This window comes from Anopheles stephensi, chromosome 3 (assembly GCF_013141755.1).
Source record: "Anopheles stephensi strain Indian chromosome 3, UCI_ANSTEP_V1.0, whole genome shotgun sequence".
Lineage (NCBI taxonomy): Eukaryota > Metazoa > Arthropoda > Insecta > Diptera > Culicidae > Anopheles > Anopheles stephensi.
In genome coordinates, this window is record NC_050203.1 from 37,394,590 (window position 1) to 37,416,937 (window position 22,348).

The window sequence follows — 22,348 nt, forward strand, 5'->3', positions numbered from 1 at the left end:
TTTCACATTATGAGGATATTTCTCTTTTTAAATAGGTTTTAATTTGTATTTCCACAAGGAATTCATCAAAGCGATATCAAATTGAATGTGAAATGCACAATGCGCCTTTTAGTGGGCCGAAATAAATAATAATACTGAAGCATTCTGTCAAACCGCGCACCACCCTAATGTCAAATCGCACACAATGGAACGGCCGCTCGTTGTGCGTGCTATCAAATGGGATTTTTTTCGCATTCGATTTCAACAAGAAAAGCTACAGATGCAACCTATACGCTGAAGTAGCCAAGAAACAGGAGAGTAGAGTGCGTGAAGTTCGTTCAAGATACAGGATTCCCGTTTCTTTTTCGTGAGCAGTGGACATCGACCGCACGAACCAACCGATGCCGTTCGTTGTCTTCACGATGGCTTAAATTCGCCAGCAAAACGCACGATAAGCGTAGCAGACTGCTAACTTCCCGTACGCTTGGACCGTTCCGGTCACGTACGGCAGTACGGTCGTGCCTGCTGTGAAGCGGGGAGAAGCAGAAGCGAACCAGGAGGAGTTGCCAAGGTTGTGTGACGGTGGAAGGCGAGAGATTTTTTTTTCGCTTGATTCCCACTATAAAACGGTACCAGTGTGTGCAGAGTAAGTGTGTGTTGGGTTCGAAGAATGGTAAAAGAGTAGGGAAGTAGCCGTGAGGGGAGACGCGGAAAGGAACAAAATCGGGCATCATTAAGAAAAAACAAGAAGATCGGAAGTAAACTCCAGCTTCTCTTCGCTGCAAAACAAAGCTGTGTTTTTCTGGTGCCCCCTGGATGAGGGGATGTTCTGTAGCTTTTCCCCTTTTTGCTTTGCTTCTAGCTCACATACAATATTGGGTGTGGGTCAAAAGTGGAAGCGCTAAAGGTAGAAACAGCCGCCGTACACCATGGATACGGCTATCGAAGAGACGGGCAACTATGCACCAAGTTCCCATCGAGTGGGCGCGAACAAGCGATGAAAAACGTAGTACGCGGTGGTGAGAAAAAGTGTTTTCTTTTCCCCCCATGCGCTTTGGTTTTCTTTTGTAATTATTTTTCACAATATTCGTGGCTGAGAAATTCCGATCTCTACGGGCGACAGGAGCAGAAGCAGCTTCCCTGGTAGCCCCCGGTGCCCTTTCGGATCCGGCAATGTCCGGCAGAAAGTGTGGCGATTTCGGACAAGAAAGTGGTTCTACGTATTAATGAGAAGCGGCTCCATCAAAGAAGGCGTCTTCTTGCGCCGAGCGCATCCCTTCGGCGTGTTATGCGGTGGTGAAAAGATGTTTGGAAAGAGAAAAGTGTGTGTTTGTCACACGAACAAGCTGCTCTCCTGGGGTGGGTTTTCATTTCATCGCAATGAAGGTGTGTGTATGCTCATCTTCTCCCACGGGGCAATCTCCCCATTTTCCTCCCAACCGTCGGACCTGTTTCTACAACCCTCCCCCATCCCCGAAACCCGTTCCAAGGCTACTGGAATTCACATGCACTTGTGTAGAGAAGAGCAGCGAACCACACTGCCATTGCATTTCCAACTGGAGCACAGAGATAGTGAGAGCAGGAACAGCACGAATGAATGAACGATGGAAATGGAAAATGGTCCGGTGCAGGGAGAGCAGCAGGAAGTGATTTCCTTTTGCAGCCCCGTGCATAGAATTCGGCAAGAGTTGTATCACAAAGCGGAGTCGTAGTAGGCTATGGGGTGGTGGGTTTGCTACCGTTTTGACGTTTTCTTTTCGTCGTCGCCTTTGGATTTCCCCCCCTTTTCACGACGGCAACTCCGACTCCGAAACCATCTGTCACGTAGAATTTTAATGTGTCGTCGTCGTCCCATTCAAGGCGCAGGATCTTCCGCGAGGCTCTACCACCGGTGCGGATCGGCTGCAACAGTGAAGAAGTGCAAAATTTGCACCGCAAAGTGAAGCAAACGAAAGATTGCGAGTTGTTGAACCTTTATGCTACCGGAAGTTTTTGAGCGTGTATGTGTGTGCGAGTGTGTGCGCACACGAGCAGGTGTGTGTGTGTGTGCGCGGAGTTGTGTGAGAAGCAGCAGCAGCAGCACATCGACTCAGTAAAAACGGCTAGCGGCAGTGTGTATTTTTTGTGTGTTGTGTGTGGAATGTGAGCCCCGAAAAAAAAACCCCACAGCATCACAGCAGCCAGGCAGCCAAGCAGGCAAGTAATGTGTGATTGGTCCGTGTATATTACGGTGGGGCTGTTTTTCGATATATCTGCCGAATGTGAGCAGAAAGCAAGTGGAGCAAAATAGTGGAGAAGTTGGCGTTCACACCACCGACCGCTCTGGGGGGTTGAAAAATCTGCGTGAATCGAAGCGGGAGCAGTACACCAAAGAGCGAAAACGAGAAGAAAAGTGTGCATGTGCGTGCGTGTGTGTGTACGGGATTGTACATGTGTGGTGTTGTGAGTGTAGAGTGCTGCGTCTATGAACGTAGTATGGTGGCATGAAGATGGTGTAATAATCATTAGTGCGACACGAAAGTGTATGTGTGTATTTGATCGCGTTACAGAAACACGTACACAGAGAGAGCGTGAAAGAGAGAGAGAGAGACGTGTGCGCCCTTGTAATCAGTTGCCGGCATACGCGTAGTCATCACACAAGAAGGGCGACAGTGAAGCGGTAGATAAGCGGCCACCGTCCTTAGCGCCGTTCGACAGCGCACACACCTCCAACCATAACACTACTCCCGGTTGCGGCGTAGCGTGGCTCGAACGTATCCTTGCGTGCCGGGGCGACACGCTGGTGGTGTGCCGGGGCAATGGGTGCCCAGCAGGTGAAGGAACGTCCGACCGGAACTACCTCTACCCTAGGAGCCGGCAGCTCGATCCGGTCCAGCCGGAGCAAGCCCCGTTCGTCGAAGGATGCACGGACGCTGGGTTCAAACATCTTCACCGAGCACAACGGTAAGTCTAATGTGTGTTTGTGTGCCCCTGTGGTGCCGATAAGGACATTCACAGCTTGCTGCGTGGTGTGTATCAATGTGTGCTGTCAAAGCCTGTTGAGACTTGTTAAAACGTGATGCTACATGCGAGACCACCGTAGCCGGAGCAACGCAGACAAAACATGACCCGTTTGCTCATGACTCATACGGCTAAGGGAGTGGAATTTTGGGAAATACATACGGAAAATATCAAACACCGTACAAATCGGAGAAATACGGCAAGATAAAGAAGTCTCGTCGTGTGTTGGTCGAGACAGCAACAGCAGCAGCAGCAGCAACAGTGTGCGAAAGAAGCTTAACAGCAGCAGCGCAGTGGAATCGTTTGGAATTGTACCTTTTTCTCTGTATTTTGTTATTCATTGTACAATAATGCACGGGAAAAAGTGTCTGGATGCGCTCCGGAACGAATGATTGTTTCCGTGTGCGCATCCCCCTTGAATAAGGATTTGGATCCTTATTGTCCTTGGCTTTGCCAGAGCAGGAATTGCTACGTGATACGGATTCGTTTTTCCTTGTGCGATCAAAACACCTACAGTTCTCCACAGAATGCGCACACACATCCAGCGATCGTAGTATATGTGCAACAAAGCAGCAGCAGCAGCATCACAATGACGTTTGCACACACCAACGAAACCGGCCAACGTCTTCCAAGCCGCTATCATGTTGGGACGCGCATAGGAAAAATCGAAAACGGATGATAAAGATGAAGGAAGAACAAATAGGAAAAAGGAGGAAACACTCACACACAACATGCTTATCGATTGACCACCACCGTTCATTCGTCCAGCACCCACCCCGTTCGTTCTTAGTTAGGCGCATCTTTGGCCTGTCTGTGTGTGTGTGTATGTGCGTAGGAGGCTGTGTGCGCTGGCCCGTTGTTTGGCTATGCTCCTGGAGGCAGACCATCATCGTAGCTAGCTGGCAGGCATGCATGCAGGCGGTGGTCTACAGAGGGGTGAAATAATGCTGCTTCCCCTATTATTTTTCCTACTTTACAATACTTTCAACACATTGCAATGGGCTGTTGTTGGTGCCGGTTTGTGTGCCTTCTCTTCTCGGGAGGATTTTGAATTAAATAGATTTACAGGGCCCTGGTGCCTGCCGCCTCATCTCGCATCATGCCAGATTGTTTTCCGCTGTACGGAGTGTATGTGCTATTGAGATGGGTGTGAGCGTACTTAGGAGGCGAACAGATTTTATGATGGTTACGCTATGAAATGCCGAATACCGGTAAAAACGGTTTTCATGTTGTTTGTAAATCTGAACACTGGTAGTGGTAGTATCGTTGGCGCTCTAAAGCTCAAACCGTTTGCATTAAAATAATATAGACTTAATAAGGATCTGGTGGCCGAGGCGATAGCGGGACCCCGGTCTTCACACGGTATTGAATCTCGTTCGGACCGGTACCCCTTACGTGCGACTAAATATCCAGCTACGGGTAACATTTAGTTAAAAATGCTAGAAATGGAAGCCTCGAAGTTATAATGCCTTAAAAAAGGAAAAACTTCAGATGGCAATGAACAATTCCAATTCCAATTTGATCGATTCCTTTATCCAAGCAGAAAATTAATAAATGGTCGCATTTTCAGTTGTTTGTGGGCCACGTTCTACTCTGTTTTGTCCTCAAAGTGATCGGAAAATGTACTACGTCAGAGACGGTTTGGTCAAAACTGCACGCCAAATGGATTCGGTTTTAATTAAATTGATTCTGTAAAAGTTAATCGTTTAGTAGTGGCGGATCCAGCCGCTAGCAGGCCGTAAACAGAATGAAATATTTAGGGTCCTAACACGTCGAATCTTTCGGTTGGGTTGTAGTCAGAAGCTTTGCGGAGACATTATACGAGCCCCCTTAGGAGGATGGAACATCCCGAACTTAAGAAGAAGCCTTGAAATGATCAAGTCTTCCAGGACCCTACAACCAGTTTAAAGGAAGATAACTTCCCTCTAACTTAGCCCCTAACAATATTAACGGGGCCTTAAGCATCTTCTTAGTTCGCATATGCTGTAATCCGTCACTGATGGCTTATTACTGCGCCAATATCCGACTGCTAACAAAAAGTGTGTATAAAATCAATAAAATGTTGATGATCTCCTCTACAGCAAGTGTAGTACAGGCAACAAAACATGATGCTCAATTTGAAACGTCAAGGTCCACACGCTAGTAAATGGTGCAATTTGCATCATATTGTGTATCGCTAGTTAGTTATCGCACAAATGGTATTTTAATGAAGATTGTGGTTGATACTTACAAAAAAGTATCCGTGACAAAAGATTGCAGACAATGGTTTTCCTAAAGTCAACGTTCTCCATCAGTATTCAACCCTCCAACGGTTTGTTCAAATAGCAAAAGATGGACGAAAATCATGGCCCACGGGTATTGGTAGATACCCTTCTTTTGTTTAGCCATACCGAAGGGTCCTCTAATTGATATACCCCTGTCCTCTTTGATGCATTTTTCTTCTCAAATCTTTGTTTTCGATTTGTTTACGCATGAATGGTTGAAACGTTCGTTACCCGGTCGCGCAAATGCATCACGAGAGTGCACTTGGAACTACGACTGAGTAGCGTGGAACGAACCTGGACACATACGAATGCTGCAGCAGCAGCAACAAGCAGCCGTTCACACACAAGTACCACCCATCGGTTGCAGTGGTAATTACTATCACACGCTTGAATGTTTCTTGCCGTTGGTCCTCCACCGCACCAGGCAGGGGCAGGGGTTGCGGGTGGAGGGAGAGTCTGAGAATGGTCTATTAAGGTGGGCCACTGACAGTCACATTCAAGCTCTTTTATTTCTTTACAAGACAGGTTAGCAAAAGTCGATGGTAAATAGCTTGGTGTGTGAGTGTACTGAACACCCTTGAGGAAGGCATTCTACCTTCGTGTCTTGGAGTCTTCAATTTGATATTTGACTGAGCACGAGCAACTTCCTCCATGAGCATGAGGATGGCTTTTGGGAGGTTTTTAACTGCATGATGATGGACAAAATAGGCAACAAAATGGTCGCACAATGTTTAGCAAAAAGATTGTGAAACAAAACAATGAGTAAACAGATATTACACCCAACTGCATACACTGCATGACTGTTCCATGCTCTTGTTATGTTCGTTCGTTACTCACAATACAGTCTTTACCGTCTCTGGAACAAACAAGATCGCACATTGTGTCCCCTCGTATCGCTGTTTGTCGAACAACTCCGGCCCCTAATTGAGCGTGGTTAAATGGGATCGAGAATCCAATTAAACATTCCGAATCATCATAGCATCGCAAAGTATATCAGCACACGCAGGCAGAAGCGTCTGTAGCTGTTGTCCGAATTGTTGGCATATATTGATGTCGTTCGATCTCCGACCGTTCTGTTGAGTCGTTTCCAAATCTATGTGTGCCGATATGGATGGATAGGGAGAGGATTCTAAGCAAATGTCGATTGATTTGCGCTGTGCACGTTAACCTTTCGAATGCGATTGGGTTGAGATTTAGAAGGTTTAAAAATATACTCCTTAGGCGCTACCTGCACGAAAAAAGCGTGATATGTTCAATGCCGCAAGGAGAGGCCCTTACGGATGACATTTCTATTTTCACTTGGCTTTGAGTTGGATTTGCACTTTATTTATAAAAACGAGTTGGCTTCTAAACGACACTCGTTTAAATTTTTACCGAATCCTTCGCAAATACTCAAGGATTGCAGTAGTACAAGTGTATGATAGTTTCACATTCATGGCATATTTTTGCACGTGATACGTTAAATATGCCACTGTCAGCACAAGTTAACTGTCAGCAGACGCAATTTTGAGGCAATTTGAATTTCACATATTTTTTGTTGATCTCCCTCTCTCTTCCATTTGCCTAGTATTCACCAGTTGATGAAGCACGCCACCTTTTCTTGTGTTGTCCAAATGCCGGCAATCTTTTCCAGACAAAGGCGAAACAAAGCATCTCGGTGTAGTTACTACGCGTACATGCGCGTGTGTAGCGACCGTGGTCGCCGTGGCCTCTACTTCTCTGTTGTCGTTTAGCGCGGACGTTGGTTGAGTTGCTGCTGCTGCTGCTGCGGGGGTTGAAGCCACCCCAATCCAGCGTCTAGTAATGCCGGGATGGCTGAAAACTTGCTCTGCTGGAGAAAGGGAGGATTGGTTGGCTGTGTGTGTGTGTACTGTACACGGTTACAACTCGTTGTCGTAGTTGTTGTCGTCACTACACCATCGGGAGCATCTGTGCGCAGAAGCGATGTTTTTTGGAAATCGTAGCAGCAGCCACTTGTACATGAAAGAGGTCCTTGCTGAGTTGATGTGAGTGTGTATGTGTGAGGTTGAGGAGAGAGAAAGAGTTATAGAGAGAGAGAGTTGCATAGTTCCACCGGCACTTCCTGGTTTTTTCCGGTAAATTAATGCGTTGTTGGGACAATTCGTAGAACACACCGAGCAATGGAAAAAGTCCGCTTCCGAAAATGCGTTGATGTTTTCTTATCGAATATACGTATTTGATTTTTTAGTTCTTATAATGGTATAATAACAGTATGGTAATTTTTTTTCCTTGAATGCATTGGATCACATTCGTTGATTTGAAGATTTGTTAGGTGCATTTTCTGAATCATCTGCAACTGATGTCGACACGCCAAGAACCGCTAGAGTCTCTAACGTCTAGTCAATGGCCAATGAAAAAGAAGAACACATTGAGAGGTATCGAGAATCGGATCTCATCTTTGACATTCTTACTACGCTACGTGTTGTTAATATTCCTAGTAAACCATTACTGAGTGAACATATTCTTAGCGAGTCTTTAAAACACAAGCCAAACCTGGCAGAATAAGATTAATAAAGGATTAGAGACAATTCAAAAATGTTTGGTCGTCCTGGTGATAGAGGCGACTACGGCGCCGGGCTTCACACGGCAAGATTGGGGTTCAAATGCCATTCGGGCCGTTCCACCGTAGTGAAGACTGATTATCCAACAAGGTTTCATTAATTATAGTAAGCCAGAACTAGCAGGCATGACCTAAGAGGTTGTTAGGTTAAGGAGTGAGAGAGAGGCAATAATGTTTAGGAGGTTATTTATCTCAAATACCATTTCAATTAGATTTTCAAATGGCCACCCCTTGGAAGTCCTGTTGGACTAGTAACGAAGCCGTTCTTTTTGTACATATGAATAATTTTAAAAAGCTGTTTTCTATAAATTTTGACCTGTCAAACATACCTTAAACTATTCAACCTGATAATTTAAAAATGTTATTTTGAATCAGGTTAGTGTTATCAGTAAGTTTTGCTTTCTAGTACCTGTCGTTTTCAAGCATCCAAAGTGGGCATCTGTAAAAATGAGCATACAAAAAATTCGAATAATTTCCCGGTCTTACTAGTAGACCGGGCATGAACGCCTCCACGCTTTCTCAGCCTGGGACTACAAATCCTTCTCGAAATGTCCTCAAACAGCCTTAAAAATGGGTGAGGCTCAAAGATCTTCGAAGGACGAATTTTTAAAGATCGTCAATTTATTTTTGAGGTTATTAATACATTTCTCTGGGGCGGGTCCGGTGGCCGTGGTGACAGTGGTGCCGGCCTCCACACGGCAGGACCGGGGTTCAAATCCCTTCAGAGACTGCCTCCCCGTACGCAAGGCTTGTCTACCTTGTTATAGTTAAAATTAAGTCACAGAAAGCCAGAAATGGCAGGCCGAGCCCATTCGAGGTTGTAGTGCCAAGGAAGAAGAATACATTTCTTTGCTTGTTTATCACTTAATGTTCATGTTACCATTATCTACATTGCGGGTTTTCTATGCCGTCACTAAATTTGTTATAACTGAAAAACAAATCGATTTCATCGCTCGTTTAACTTAATAAGTTACCGTTCTGATGATGTCTTATGATCATTGTCAACAACATTGTGCACGTTTTATGTTACGTGCGAGGATTTTTCTGCGGTTTTGAGTGCATGCATGCGCACATGTGCAGAGAATTGTATGGCGCTGTGGCTAGGATTAGTTACATGAGTAATAATGCGAGTTGTATAAACAATCCATACCCACCACCACCAGAACCGCTACCCACTTGCATAATGTTACCTATTTCCTGCGAAGCCTTACACGTGCCTCGGTTAAGCAAACAACGCACCATATGATGTCAAAATCATATTACTGAAACTTACCTTACCGGTGGAAAGTTTATGTACTAATGTTATGTTCCTTTAAAGTAGTCAAATTTAATTTTCCTTTCTGGCTAAAAAAACAAAAAAATCGCACTCACGAGAAAGTTCGTACTGCGTTGATTAAATATTGATCCGTGTCCTATTGAGGTAGGAAATGAAACCAACTGTCCAATGCAGCCTGTGGTGTTGTTTCTTTCGTTTATGGAAAACAACAGCTGTCCGCTGTGATACCGACAGCAGCTCCGCTGCTCCAGCACACCAGCAGCAATAGCGTTTGCAACCCCGCCAAGCATAAGAGAGTCGAGCTTTACGCCTAGAGTTTATCCTTATATGGTATTCCTGCTGCCGTACACGGTAATGAATCCGCAAAAGTGGGAGTGAGTGAGTGAGTGTTGGAGACCACCACGAGAAGGAGACAGATAGACCGATAGAGAGAGGATAGCGCCAAACAGGGAATGATGATGGCAAAGAAAGCAGGAACAGCAGGGAATAAGCATGCAGAGCATGGTCTCATAGTCGCTGTCGTCGTCGGTCCCGTGCTCAGAAAGAGACCATCAGCATCATCATCCTCCACACATTCAAGGACAGCGCGCAAGGAAGTTCTTCGCCAGCCATGATAAAGAGAACGGCCTACCAAACACTCCCGTGGCTGAGGGTGAAAGATTTTCGCCTGGCCAAATTGAAATGGTGTCAAAAAGCAGAAATGCAATTTACCGTGGCGTTCTCGTGAAAATGTTGAAGAATTTTTACCTTCAGGAAAGTGGTTCTCTGATCGCTTCTTTGAAAGATACATTGTAAACACTTTTTTAAACTCGATCGTGATTATGCACGTCTGAACTTTAATTGGCCATGAAACACAAATAAGTCTAATCTCTGTACGATATTATCCTTGAAGTTTTGCAATGTCACAACGAGCTTAACATTGACCAACGAATGAAAGGTTCGGTTCGCTTATGCACATCAAAAGAAAAAAAACTTGCAATGCCCACCGAAATGATGAAAATATCTTAAACGCCTATTTTTAAACATTTCTCCCCATTCTTTATCCCAGCTTTGTCGTGAGTGTGGCGTGCACCCCATGCAAAGTGTAGCTGGCTAGAGTCATTAATGTACCCTTTGGTGGTCACTTTCACCAAGTTGGATCTAAAGTTTTTATTTTCTTTTGGCAGAGGTACCGAAAGGTTAGGAAGACATTTTTCTCAATGTATCATTTGCGTTCGAGATCTCTACACAGCCGACTGGGCGTGTGGGTAAATAGTACAACACTACACCGGCATTCATCTTACCGTAATTCGGTGAGCAACTTTTCACTGCTCTGGGAGTCAATTAGCTAACGCAATGGAATCGTTCACCGCAATCTCGATCTCCTCGTCGTCCGGATCAGACCAGTGGATTGGCAGTGAACTTTCCAACTTGAAGATGAATTACATGCACAATTTACCATGCACAATCGTTCTTTCGGGTTGTGGTTGGCAACGGTGAAAAAGCATTTACTATTGCATTATGCGTGCAACGACTTGCTGGTGATGTTTGGATGGAATAATTTACGCTCTTTATGGCATGGAATGTATGTATTATTGCATCAATTATTTTTATCTGCTCCGATGACCGGGGGCAGGAGGAGGGGGCAGCAGCGAATTGTTTGTGTAATGGGTTTCTTCGCGTCTCGTTGGTTTGCTTTCGCTTTTCTTCTGTAGACCGAACGCAGCGCACGGTATGTAGAATATTTGTCCGACGGAGCAGAGTTAGGTGTTTGCGGTAGTTGTTTTGTTATGGGAGGATAGATTTAAAGTAATAAGAAATCCTATTTAACATACAGTAGTTGAACGCGTTAGGAATGCTTAATTTACAGAGCTTTGCATTGCAGGGTTTCCAAGATGATCTAGTAATTTTTCTGGACTCTGGTCACAAAGAGACAAAGTGTACAATTTACTGGAAAAATTAGATAAAGTTACTCCATCGGAGTTAGTAGATATATAGTAGCCGAATAACTATTCATACGTTCAAGAAGTGAGTGGTGTTATGCCAATTACCTGGTACCTTGCCATGGCTGTCATAAGAATTCATTATTCGCATTTTAAGCTGTGTATGTGTCTTGGAGATCTGATGCTGCTTTAATACAGAACGCTGGACTACCAGATAGCCCTAAAAAAATGGCTATTGGTAACAGCTGAGGTAAGATGAGGGATGGATGTCTCTTCGATCGATGACACACTCACCGTTCAAAAGAAAATTTTCGTAAGCATCGTCAGATGCTCATGTTTATCGTCACATGGTCAACCTTCGTTTCAGAAGAATGTTCATGCAAACAGACTTTGGTTACGTCGTAGATCTCTGCTATATTAGAAGTTTCCTACAACACTGATAGGTGACCGGAATCTGACACGTATTGGTTGTTTTTGTCTTCACGTGAGTAGTTCTAATCGGTCATCAATAAAAGAGCTGGCACTATGGCCATGGCTGTCTTAAAAAGTATTTTTTTTACATTTCTCTTTCTGAGCCATGGTGTTCAGTTACTACTCTTTCTTGAATATTATTATTGGAACTTTATTAACATCCAAGCCATAATTGTTGGATAAGGTCCTGGGATTGAGATTTTCCTAAAAAATCCAATGATCTCTGCATGAGGTGCCGTCAGCTGCTCATGTTAATTAATTGTAATATGGTCTGCTTGGGCTTCTACAAGTGTCCTACATGGCCCGAATCTGACCTCCTTTAGATATTCTTGTCTTCTTTCGTAAGCAATTTTAATTCGTCATCAGGAAAACAGATGGTATTTTAGCCATGACTGTCTTAGAAATAAAACATTCGCACTTTTTAATCTCTTTCGCAGCCTTAACGTTCAGTTGCTACTCTGGGTTTGATAAAGGGTGATTGGAGAACGTCCTCCGATAGAGGTTTACTTTATAAAATCTCTTGGTCACTGCTGTGGGTCAGGGATCGAGAGTCTTCGATCGAAGATCGCCAAAAAATATATTTCACATATACACATCTTGAATGACTGTCACATCACTCAGCTTTCGTATCAGACAAGGCTGATGTGTTTTCGGTTAAAAAAATCTATTTTATTCAGGATATTGTCAATGTCCATTCTTGCATCCTAGATTCACAACGATGAAACTACCCTTCAATAAAGCCATTATTTCCTATCAATAGACTAGAAGAATTTTTGGCGCCGTATGTATGGAAGGATAATTTAAGAGCCTACGAACTGTACGGTGATCTCACCATTGTCTAGGGAATTTTAAATCTTAGCGTTGGGCTAGTCATGTCCTGAGAATGATCATCACGACCATCCCGTAACGACGATCCAACCCGTTAAGACTGTTTACTATTTAGTCCACAAAGACAGAGGAGGTGTGATATGCCCAAACTGATTGTGTTAATGTGATGCGGCAGAAGGGCTAATATATTGGTTAGGCTGACGACGGCGTTATACCGTGAGCAGTATCGAGGACTTCTACAGCAGGTCAAGACCGTGAAGCGGTTGTTCAGTGAGCGAGTAAAACATGATCTGCAGCAGCTGTTTTCTGGTCTCCTATCAGATATTTTCGAGTCTCTGAGTGTTATTTAAAGCTCGCAGAGGAATACACTAGTCCCAGGTTCCTCGCTCAGTACGAGCCTTAATTCGCAGAATATTTGGCCATATTTACTTCAAATTAATTGATTACACTATAGAACTTTTTCTGCCCATTTTCATGTTCTGGGTATCAAATGGTGGTTGTGGAAACCAGTCTATTTTTAATGCATACTTTAAGTGAATAACTACCTTAAAAAAGCAATAAAATTCTTAAAGTCTAAAACAGCACGCCGTTCCGCGTTAGAAACTGGATATTTCGTCTCTCGGTTGCAATGTTTTAATATGTCTTGATTGGCTGACAACGAGAGCAGTACCGGCATGATGTTTGCTCTTGACAATGGGTGCACCAGCAAAATGTGGGCTGGTGTGCTTAGCGTGTATCGTCCTACACCGTTACTTTTGCTCCTACATCTCGTGGTCGGCGGCTCCCTGTACAACACCGAGACCGGTCAGGCGATCGTTTCTCCATCTCCCGGAGTTCAAACACGGCGGAGAATCAAGATTGATGGTTTCCGAACGGCTCGAATGCATTATCGTGCGAGGTGGAGAGCAGCGCATACATGCACACAACCAAACGCACCGTCACGTCACACCAGGGCACAACATGGTGCAGCATTCGAAGGAGGGTGCCGGGATAATTTTTCCGTTTTCGGTGGCCACACTCTCATTCGCTGCTTCAATCTCTGGTGTGTAGTTTTGTTTCCTGGGTGTGTGTGTTTGTGTGTGTTTCAATTTCCTTTGGAAGACCGGCATGTGAAAATAATGCGGCAGGGGATGGGGGAGAGTTGGTGGAATGGTGTTCGGTCTCCGGATTCAACCGCTAGCCACATTTCGGTTACATACCTTCCGCTGCCGGTTATTGGCGCGGCGGTGAGTACAAGAACACGGACCACGGAGTGTTTTTCGTCCAACGGATAGCGGATGTTGGATGTGTATCTGGTTGGGGGATGGGCGTGTGGAGGGTGGTGATGTTTGAGGTGGAAATAAGTGTTATAATTGACGAGATGGTTGGTCCGGGAGAGTCGGCGTGCAGCAGTGCCACCGTGTGTGTAAGTGTGATGGTGGAAAGTATTCGTAAGCGATTCTCTTTCGCTTTTTAGACTCTAGAACTCTAGTTGGTAGCCGGTGATCAGTTAAAGAACGGTAATGGGTGTGTTCCGAGGAGGAAATTCAAATAAACAGTGTAAAATATGCTAACGGAAATCACGCTTACGTTTGTACACTCCGAGCAATCTTGTACCGGGTGCTGCTGGGAGAAGAACAACATACACATCCAGCCACACGAATTCGTTCCGCAAGTAGCCGTATAGACTAATGGTGATATCTAATCTTGTCCCGATCGTGGGTTTTCGAAACAGAAAACAATTTTTTTTCTAATGTCTATTAGAGAATTTTGAAGAATTTCCCTAAAGTTTTAGCTTCTTTTTATAACAACTAACTTGATCCTCCTATAACAACGACTGGACTGACTATCCGGTTATGTGGTATCAATAAGCTCTAGTGAGCCATCATTTGGCCGACATGACCTTAACAGAGCACTAAGCCCTGAAGAAGTGGCGCAAATTTGAGAACTAAATTAAGCCTCTTTAGGATGGTATATTGAGAATGACCCCTATCGGACGCCATTGCAAGACAACCGGCAAGGTCGGATGACTCTGTTGCAGTCTTCTTCATGCTGATCATGCTCAGTGTGTACTATGCTCACCTTATGTGTAGTCTGCTTACAGAAGCGATACAGCCACCGATCTTCACACGTCAGGACCGGAGATCGAATCCTATTCGAAGCAAGGAATAATTCAACCGGATACGTAACCGGAAATAAAGTAATCTTTTATATGGCCGTCATGACCTAGCAGGTCGTTAAGCTTAGAAGAAGTGACGCAATATAGAAAACCTAACCTAAGCCTCCCTGGGGGTATATGATATTGGGAATGACCCCTATCGGACGTCAGTGCAAATGGAGACTACCGGCAAGGTTGCGTGACTCTATTGGCTGTTGGTCTTCTTCGTGCTCATCTTAAGTGTGTACTAATTCGTGACATTATGTGCAAATGTGCCAATTGGGAGAAGCCCGTGAAACGAAGCCCGCCACTCGCGTCTCTGCTGCTGCATGGATGGGAACGTGTTGCGTACGTTCGTGTTCTGCGGTCACACACAGTGGCGCGATCGCGTGTCATTTGCGTCGCTGGGAGTAGCGTTGGTCCCTTGGGCCGGGGTAGTATAAAGCACACTGTGTGAATTTTCAACGGTGGCGGCAATTGCTCAAAACCCTAAAGCAGGAAGCCACTATCGCCGGGCACCGCTTTGATTTTGTGAAGGTTACGTCATGTCGATTGTGTATCTGGCGGGTCGTTGTGTGTATGTGTGTTTTTTATCGCCTGTTGTATCATGGCCCAGGCTAACTACCATTTCGAATGCCTTCGCCCCGGTGGGAAGAACTGATTTGCTGCCGTTCGGCTCTGGCAGGTTTGACGTGACTGACGACTGTTCGGTCGCTGGGGGTCCGGCTCACCGAACAATATGAATGGTATTTGTTATTATTGGATCGTCATTGTGTTCTATGGTAGAGTGAGGATGGTTTTTGTACGAAATTGCCAACAAAATCACGATTTAACCTTACCATCATTATATGTAGCGAAATTGGATGAGCGTGTGCGTCCAGCTGTCTATTCTTCCCTAGCATTATTAGACGATCTTGATCGAATGTAAACTGCCCGATTGTTCTTAACCGGTGCCAAAGTTCGGAATGACGAATCGTTACGCCAGGAACTCCCCGACCAGACACAAGTGTAAACTTTGGGCTACCATTCATTCCGGGACTGGTGCTATCCAATTTCTTCGCCAAAGTAAGCGTCCCAAACGGTGGACCCCACACTCGAATGAGCGAAAGATTATCTGCGGATGATGGTGCGGCGAGATGACGTGATGGCGGCTACTCGATGTTTATAAAGTGGTTCCCACCGATTTGTTTGTGTACTTTGGTCTTAGTGACGTTGCAACACGATAGTATGCGGTGGCCGCCAGTCTCGGACGTTGCCGTGCTGCTGCGGGGTGGTACTGTTGATGTTTATATTTACACACAAGCCAAGGAGATCGGAGCTGCCGCTGCCGGCTTGTTGTTGACTAGCCGAGCCGGCAAAAGAAGTATGTAACGTTATACTATTTGTCTTTTTTTTTGCTTTCTTGCGTCTATCTTCATTGAAGCTAGTTGGTTCGTTCGTTCGCCAAATGAATGGGATGCTTAGCGAGTTGATGGTTTCGCCGGGTTGGAACTGGCGGTGATTTCTGGTAAAGTAATTTGTTTGAGATGTCTATTAAAATTTGTAAGCAAACTTGTTTTGCGTAGTGCTATAGCCGTTATGTTTGCTGGGTGAAGAAAGTTCTGTCAACTTTTAACCATGTGGTGGGAACGCTGATTAAGGACGCAAGAAACAGGGGATTTTTGATGGTCTGTTATCATGTTGTTAATTCATTAATGATGTTTTATTATAAAATGCTTGCATGAATGCATACTCCATGAGTCATTTTAATCTTTATTAAGTTTGATCCGATTCGGATTTGTAAAGCAGTTTTCTAGGATACGCGTCAACGTTATTGTTAATCCTCTTTGATTCTTCTTAGGAAACGATAATAATTTGCTTCTTGTTCAAGTCATTCTTTGGCATGACATGAAACGCTTTAAACCTCTTTCCATGCCCTGATTTATGGTTAAAAATTAATGGAGCACACACACCGGTGGTTTTGCTCCAGCAGTCGGTGGTATGTGGGTTGAGTTGTGTTTATTCTGCATTATGTGTACTTCCTTTACCAAGGTAATTGCCATTGCAATTTATGTTTCACGTTTGAACAAACACCCAACCTATTGTTGTGCACCGGTGTGACATAATGCAGTTTGGCCACTATCCAACACTGCGATATGCCAAAACCGGGCATAAAGTTAGGTGATGTCAAGGTCGACCATCCACTGTTTTGAGAGTTTCGAATGATGCTATCGACTATTGATTCTGGGTATGGTAGTAATATAGATTTTGGTAACCGTATACGGACGGAGTATCGTATGTGGGGTATGTAGAATGTTCATCATCGTTAGGGCAGGCCAGAAAAAGTCAACAAAAATGGGCGAGGTAATTGATGGTAACATCTACAAACAAAAGCAACAAACAGAGTCCTTGATCGTCTAGTCCAGTACAACACATATTTGTTACTTGTTTGCTTCCCTTTTACGCCAAATGAAACATTTTTCCGAAGCTAGATACACTTAATTGTGACGATGCACAGTGGGCAAATTAAGGCAAATTTCGGGATAAAATTACTCTCTCCATCACCGTTTTTCCAAAGTCGTATTTTAATCCGATTCACTAAAAGAAAAAAAATTGCAATAGTTTCCGTGAATGCCCGAGGGCTTTAGTAGTAGACAGTACCATCCGTAACATAAATGCAGCAATACAAGTTTTTTTGAGAATATCATAAAAAATGATTTATTTTTTATTTTTGCCTTTTCCGTGAGACATGTTAAAATTTTTTTTCGATGAAAATGATTTTTTTACGTTTTATAACTTTTTCTCTCTTTTCTCTTAACGACCTACTACGTAATGCCGGTCATCTAGACTAGGCTTATTGATGAAGCCTCACAGTTGGATAATTAAGCCTCTTTACGGGGAATGAACAGTTCAGATTGGATGATATCATTATTTTATAAACAGCAATACGAATAATCTGCTACCTCAATTTTTAGTTACATACTTGTGTTTCAAAAGGATTCGAGAAATTTGAATCGGATAGTATCATAAAAAATGTGTTTTTGAAGCACTTTGATCACATTAGACCACTATTTTGTGATAGTTTGTCCACCAATTTCCAATGAAACAATTCGGGACAGATGAATTCTTTCTTCGTAGAAAAATAGTAATTAATTGTAGCGCTCAAAGGTCCTAGAAGCCTCATGAAGTAATTGAATGGCATGATGAATATCTTACATGAACAGTTTTCGTTTGACACAAGATTCTTATTAATTTTCTTATTCTTTAATCAGCCATATTGTTTTACTAGTCTCCTTGAAATTTGCTTATCAACTTTTTATTAGGAGCGGTAAAGAACTTTTGTAGTTATAGAAGACTAAATTTTTATTTTATCATTTTTAAACAAAATCTGTTAAAAACATTAAAAACTAGTATACTTCTTATTTTGAATATCCAAATTCATCATTAGCTCCATTTGGATTTTGAGGTTGCAATCCCCCAAATGCCCAATGTGCCCAACGGTAAGGAAAGTAGTCTGACCAAACATTGATCATGCACTGCGAATTTTCTCTTGCGTCGTTTGTACGTTTGCTCTCTGCGTACAAGATTGGTATCCCGCACATGTTGCCCTCGACCTTATTACACCACACGCTCTCGGACACGTTTTAATTGCGTTTCTCGGACGGGAAGTCGGCGGGTTGTGCATTTGATGGGGGTGATAGTGTATTGTAGAGACCTAGACCTAGACGTCCGTGACTAAACGGTGTTGGTTGGTGTTTTGATATCTGGTGAAACTATCACAGACAACGCTAATTTGTCGTCGCCTATAAGGGAACGGTACAAAAAACAAAGGTCGTTTGATGCACTTAATAGGGATGAAGTTTAAATTATTTAAGTTGAAAGTGGGTCAGATTTATATGATTTATATTTAAGCGTAGGCTGCAGTATTATTCCCCAATAATACTGCAGCCTACGTTCGTAAAACCGAAGTGGTGAGTGCTGGGCCTTTTCCATGTATTGTGATTAATAGAATTTATACAAAGATTTCGTTTATCAGCGTTTCCCCTTCAGAAACAAATTTAAAAATAAATTAAAATATCTTATTCTTAAGCAAGTCGACGCACTGAACAAGTCTATGCAATGAGAAAAATCCTGTAGCCACATTCACATGCAAATTTCTGGCCCAGCTTAATAACATTCACGATTTTTCCACGATTCCTTTTAAAACGGCATCTGATTGGAACTCGGGGATCGTTCGTTATGGGAAAAGCACATTCTTCGGTAATGATGTATTTGCGGGTGAATAATAATGGTTACCATTAATAACATCTTAACGTTCAGGCGGACACACAAACACGCACACGGGGCCAGATATAGGGGGGAAAGTGTTCGCTTAGTCGGTGCCGATGTTGGCATAGACATATCAATCGCACTTACGCTTTCGTTGGAAAATGTTGTTTGTCGGAAAGCGACCAGGGCTGGCTGGCCCAGAGCAGAGCAGCGTGCTTGTGCTTTCTTTTCACACGCCATTGCCATGTCCATGTGTGAATCATGGCGTCGGCGAATTAGTCTCGGGGTGGTGGCGATGCGTTGATGTTTTGGGGGTGCATATTTGAAGGTCTCGAAAAGCATTTTGCATTTGCACATGGGGTTGCCTTCACGAAATTGTAGTCGAATTGGTGGTGGCAAGCATGGGCAGAAAGTAGTGGCTTTCGTTCGTGGGCTGTCTCGGCTGGGTGGAATTTTATGCCCACGGTGAATTTAATCCATCATCGAATTGAAATAATTGCAAGGTTTAAAATTGAAGATGGGAGGAGTCAGTGCAATGAACTTGTTCACTTCGCTTGTCGAATAGTGCTGTCTTCTGAAGGTATTGGCGGAACGTGGAATATTTAAACCTTTCAACATATGCACGCAACGTTCTATCACTCTCTTGAAGCACTTAAATGGAAGTATGTTTCTTAATATTTGTTTTTGTTTGTCTTCCCCTTACAGAGGCACTGCTCCAATCGCGCCCGTTACCGCACATACCACCGCCGGGTAGTTTGCTGCCGACGGACCTGCTCGGCCAGAATCAGGATGGGCTGGAAAACCACACCGGCACCATGCACTCGCAGGGCAGCTCGAACACGGCACAGTCCAGCTTCGAAACGGCGCACCGATGGACGTCTAAGGAGAACCTGTTGGCACCCGGACCTGAGGAGGACGATCCGCAGCTGTTTGTCGCGCTGTACGACTTCAAGGCCGGCGGTGAAAATCAACTGAGCCTGCGAAAGGGTGAGCAGGTGCGGATTCTGTCCTACAACAAGTCTGGCGAATGGTGCGAGGCACACTCCGATTCCGGCCATGTCGGCTGGGTGCCGTCGAATTACGTGACCCCATTAAACTCGCTGGAAAAGCACTCCTGGTACCATGGACCCATTTCGCGCAACGCGGCCGAGTATTTGCTTAGCTCCGGCATTAATGGTAGCTTTCTGGTGCGCGAAAGCGAAAGTTCACCCGGTCAGCGCAGCATAAGCTTGCGGTATGATGGGCGCGTCTACCACTACAGAATATCGGAGGACTCCGACGGGAAGGTGTACGTGACGGCGGACGCAAAGTTTAATACGCTGGCCGAGCTGGTACACCATCACAGTGCGCTGCACGAAGGGCACGGTTTGATCACGCCATTGCTGTACCCGGCACCGAAGCAAAACAAGCCGACCGTGTTCCCGCTCAGTCCCGAACCGGACGAGTGGGAGATTTGCCGGACGGATATCGTGATGAAGCACAAGCTCGGTGGTGGACAGTACGGTGAGGTGTATGAGGCTGTGTGGAAGCGGTACGGCAATACGGTGGCCGTTAAGACGCTGAAGGAAGATACGATGGCGTTAAAAGATTTCCTGGAAGAGGCCGCCATCATGAAGGAAATGAAACACCCAAATTTGGTGCAGCTGATAGGTAAGTGTCGTTTGTGGTGGTAGATAAAAAGGGTGTTGGGATCAATGTAGGATAAGAGATAGATTAGAATTGTTTGTATTAGAAGTGCCTTTTCAAATATTTTACGAACGACGTAAAGATAATGATTAATAGTGAAGCAGATTTTATAATTGGAAAAAGTAACACATACAATGTTTCCACCAAAGATGGACGGTTTTATAGATTATCTCGTAAATATCATTTGAAGCGGTCTGCGATAAGATAGACACAAGGTGCACTTTTGTGACCGACAATATGTTTAAAAATGAAAAACGAATTTGACATGGTATGCGATTATCGTTAACATTTTTAAAGCGTTTTAATTAGCAACGGTTCAAGTCTCAGCACAATCTGAATAACGTGTGTGTTTGTATTATCATTTAGGTGTCTGCACGCGCGAACCACCATTTTACATCATCACCGAATTCATGAGCCACGGAAATTTGCTTGATTTTCTACGCACCGCCGGTCGGGAAACGTTAGATGCCGTTGCGTTGCTGTACATGGCTACCCAAATCGCATCTGGCATGAGCTATCTCGAGAGCCGAAACTTTATCCATCGGGATTTGGCCGCACGCAATTGCCTGGTGGGCGATAACAATCTAGTAAAGGTGGCCGATTTCGGGCTCGCCCGATTAATGCGTGACGATACGTACACGGCACACGCCGGGGCCAAATTTCCCATCAAGTGGACCGCACCGGAGGGTTTGGCTTACAATAAGTTCAGCACCAAATCGGACGTATGGGCGTTCGGCGTGTTGCTGTGGGAAATTGCGACCTACGGGATGTCACCGTACCCGGGCATCGACCTAACGGACGTGTTTCACAAGCTCGAGTCAGGCTATCGGATGGAGCGGCCGCCCGGATGCCCACCGGAGGTGTACGACCTGATGCGGAAGTGCTGGCAGTGGAATGCTCAAGATCGTCCAACGTTCAAAAGCATCCATCACGATCTGGAGCACATGTTTCAGGTAATTAGAGATAGGGTGTCTCTCTAGCGCTAATAGGTCTTATTCGGATAGATTTTCTGTTGACAGGAATCCTCCATTACCGAAGCGGTCGAGAAGCAGCTGCAAGGGGTCGGCGTGATACCGATGCAGCTAACGCCGCAGATGAGCAAGAAGCCACACATGGGTATGCAGCAGCAGCAGCAGCAGCAGCAGCAGCAACAGCAGCAACAGCAGCAGCAGCAATTGCTACCTCCTCCGCCACAGCCATCGCAACAGCAGCAGCAGACACAGCATGAACCTGCTATAACACCCATTTCCGGTAAGGATTTAGTGCACCGTTTGCTGTAAGACAGGAACAGCTTTTGCTAATTGTCGTTCAACGGACGTTACAGATTCGGGATCTGGTTCAAAGTTCAGCACATTTGGCAACAAGCAACCTGCAACCGCTGGTGTTCAAATGCGGCGGACAACAAACAAGCGTGGCAAAACGGCACCCGCGCCACCAAAGAGGACAAGGTATGTGTTTGCTTGAAATATGCGCAATGCTTTAAATTTTAAAGCGCGTCTAACGCGAACGTTTTGCTTTCGACTTCAATTTCTTTCCAGTTTGCTATCTAGCCGTGATTCGACGTACCGAGATGATGACAACTGCAAGCTCGGTGAAGGCGAGCATAACGCTAACGGTACTGCTATTCCCATCACAAAATCGTCTTCTTGCAGTAGTTTCCTTATCGATAAGCTGTTTCGAGGTATTTTATTGAAAAAAATTGGTTGTCGTTTGGCCTGGCCCTTCACTTGCTTCCATCTAATTACTGTTGCTCTGGTGGTCACCTGGTTTTTAAACCGCTATGAAATGACCGAATGCAATCTAACCCAAACCGGTATAAATAAGTGCATATTAATCATCACTAAATATCGTGTGTGTTTTTATCGCTGTTGTAGTATCTGTCTGCGGACCATCATTAACGAACCCTTCAACTGCATTAAAAATACTAAATTAACATGCTTTTCGATAGTGTTGAAA

The 22,348-nt window shown here is 44.5% G+C and overlaps 1 protein-coding gene across 4 annotated transcripts in view; it reads left to right on the plus strand.

The window, feature by feature from the left end:
* Positions 1-227: 227 nt before the first annotated feature.
* LOC118511821 (tyrosine-protein kinase Abl) overlaps positions 228-22,348 on the plus strand; it is a 28,821-nt gene continuing 6,700 nt past the window's right edge. Inside the window, exons 1-7 of one of the 4 annotated variants that reach the window (XM_036055361.1) lie at positions 228-625; positions 1,840-2,922; positions 19,412-20,356; positions 20,759-21,345; positions 21,412-21,643; positions 21,717-21,840; positions 21,931-22,073. In XM_036055361.1, the coding sequence (XP_035911254.1) occupies positions 2,778-2,922; positions 19,412-20,356; positions 20,759-21,345; positions 21,412-21,643; positions 21,717-21,840; positions 21,931-22,073 (2,176 nt within the window). In that variant the 5' untranslated portion in view covers positions 228-625; positions 1,840-2,777. The remainder of the gene's footprint in view (positions 626-1,839; positions 2,923-19,411; positions 20,357-20,758; positions 21,346-21,411; positions 21,644-21,716; positions 21,841-21,930; positions 22,074-22,348) is intronic. The other 3 variants (XM_036055363.1, XM_036055365.1, XM_036055364.1) reach the window with 3 other exon arrangements.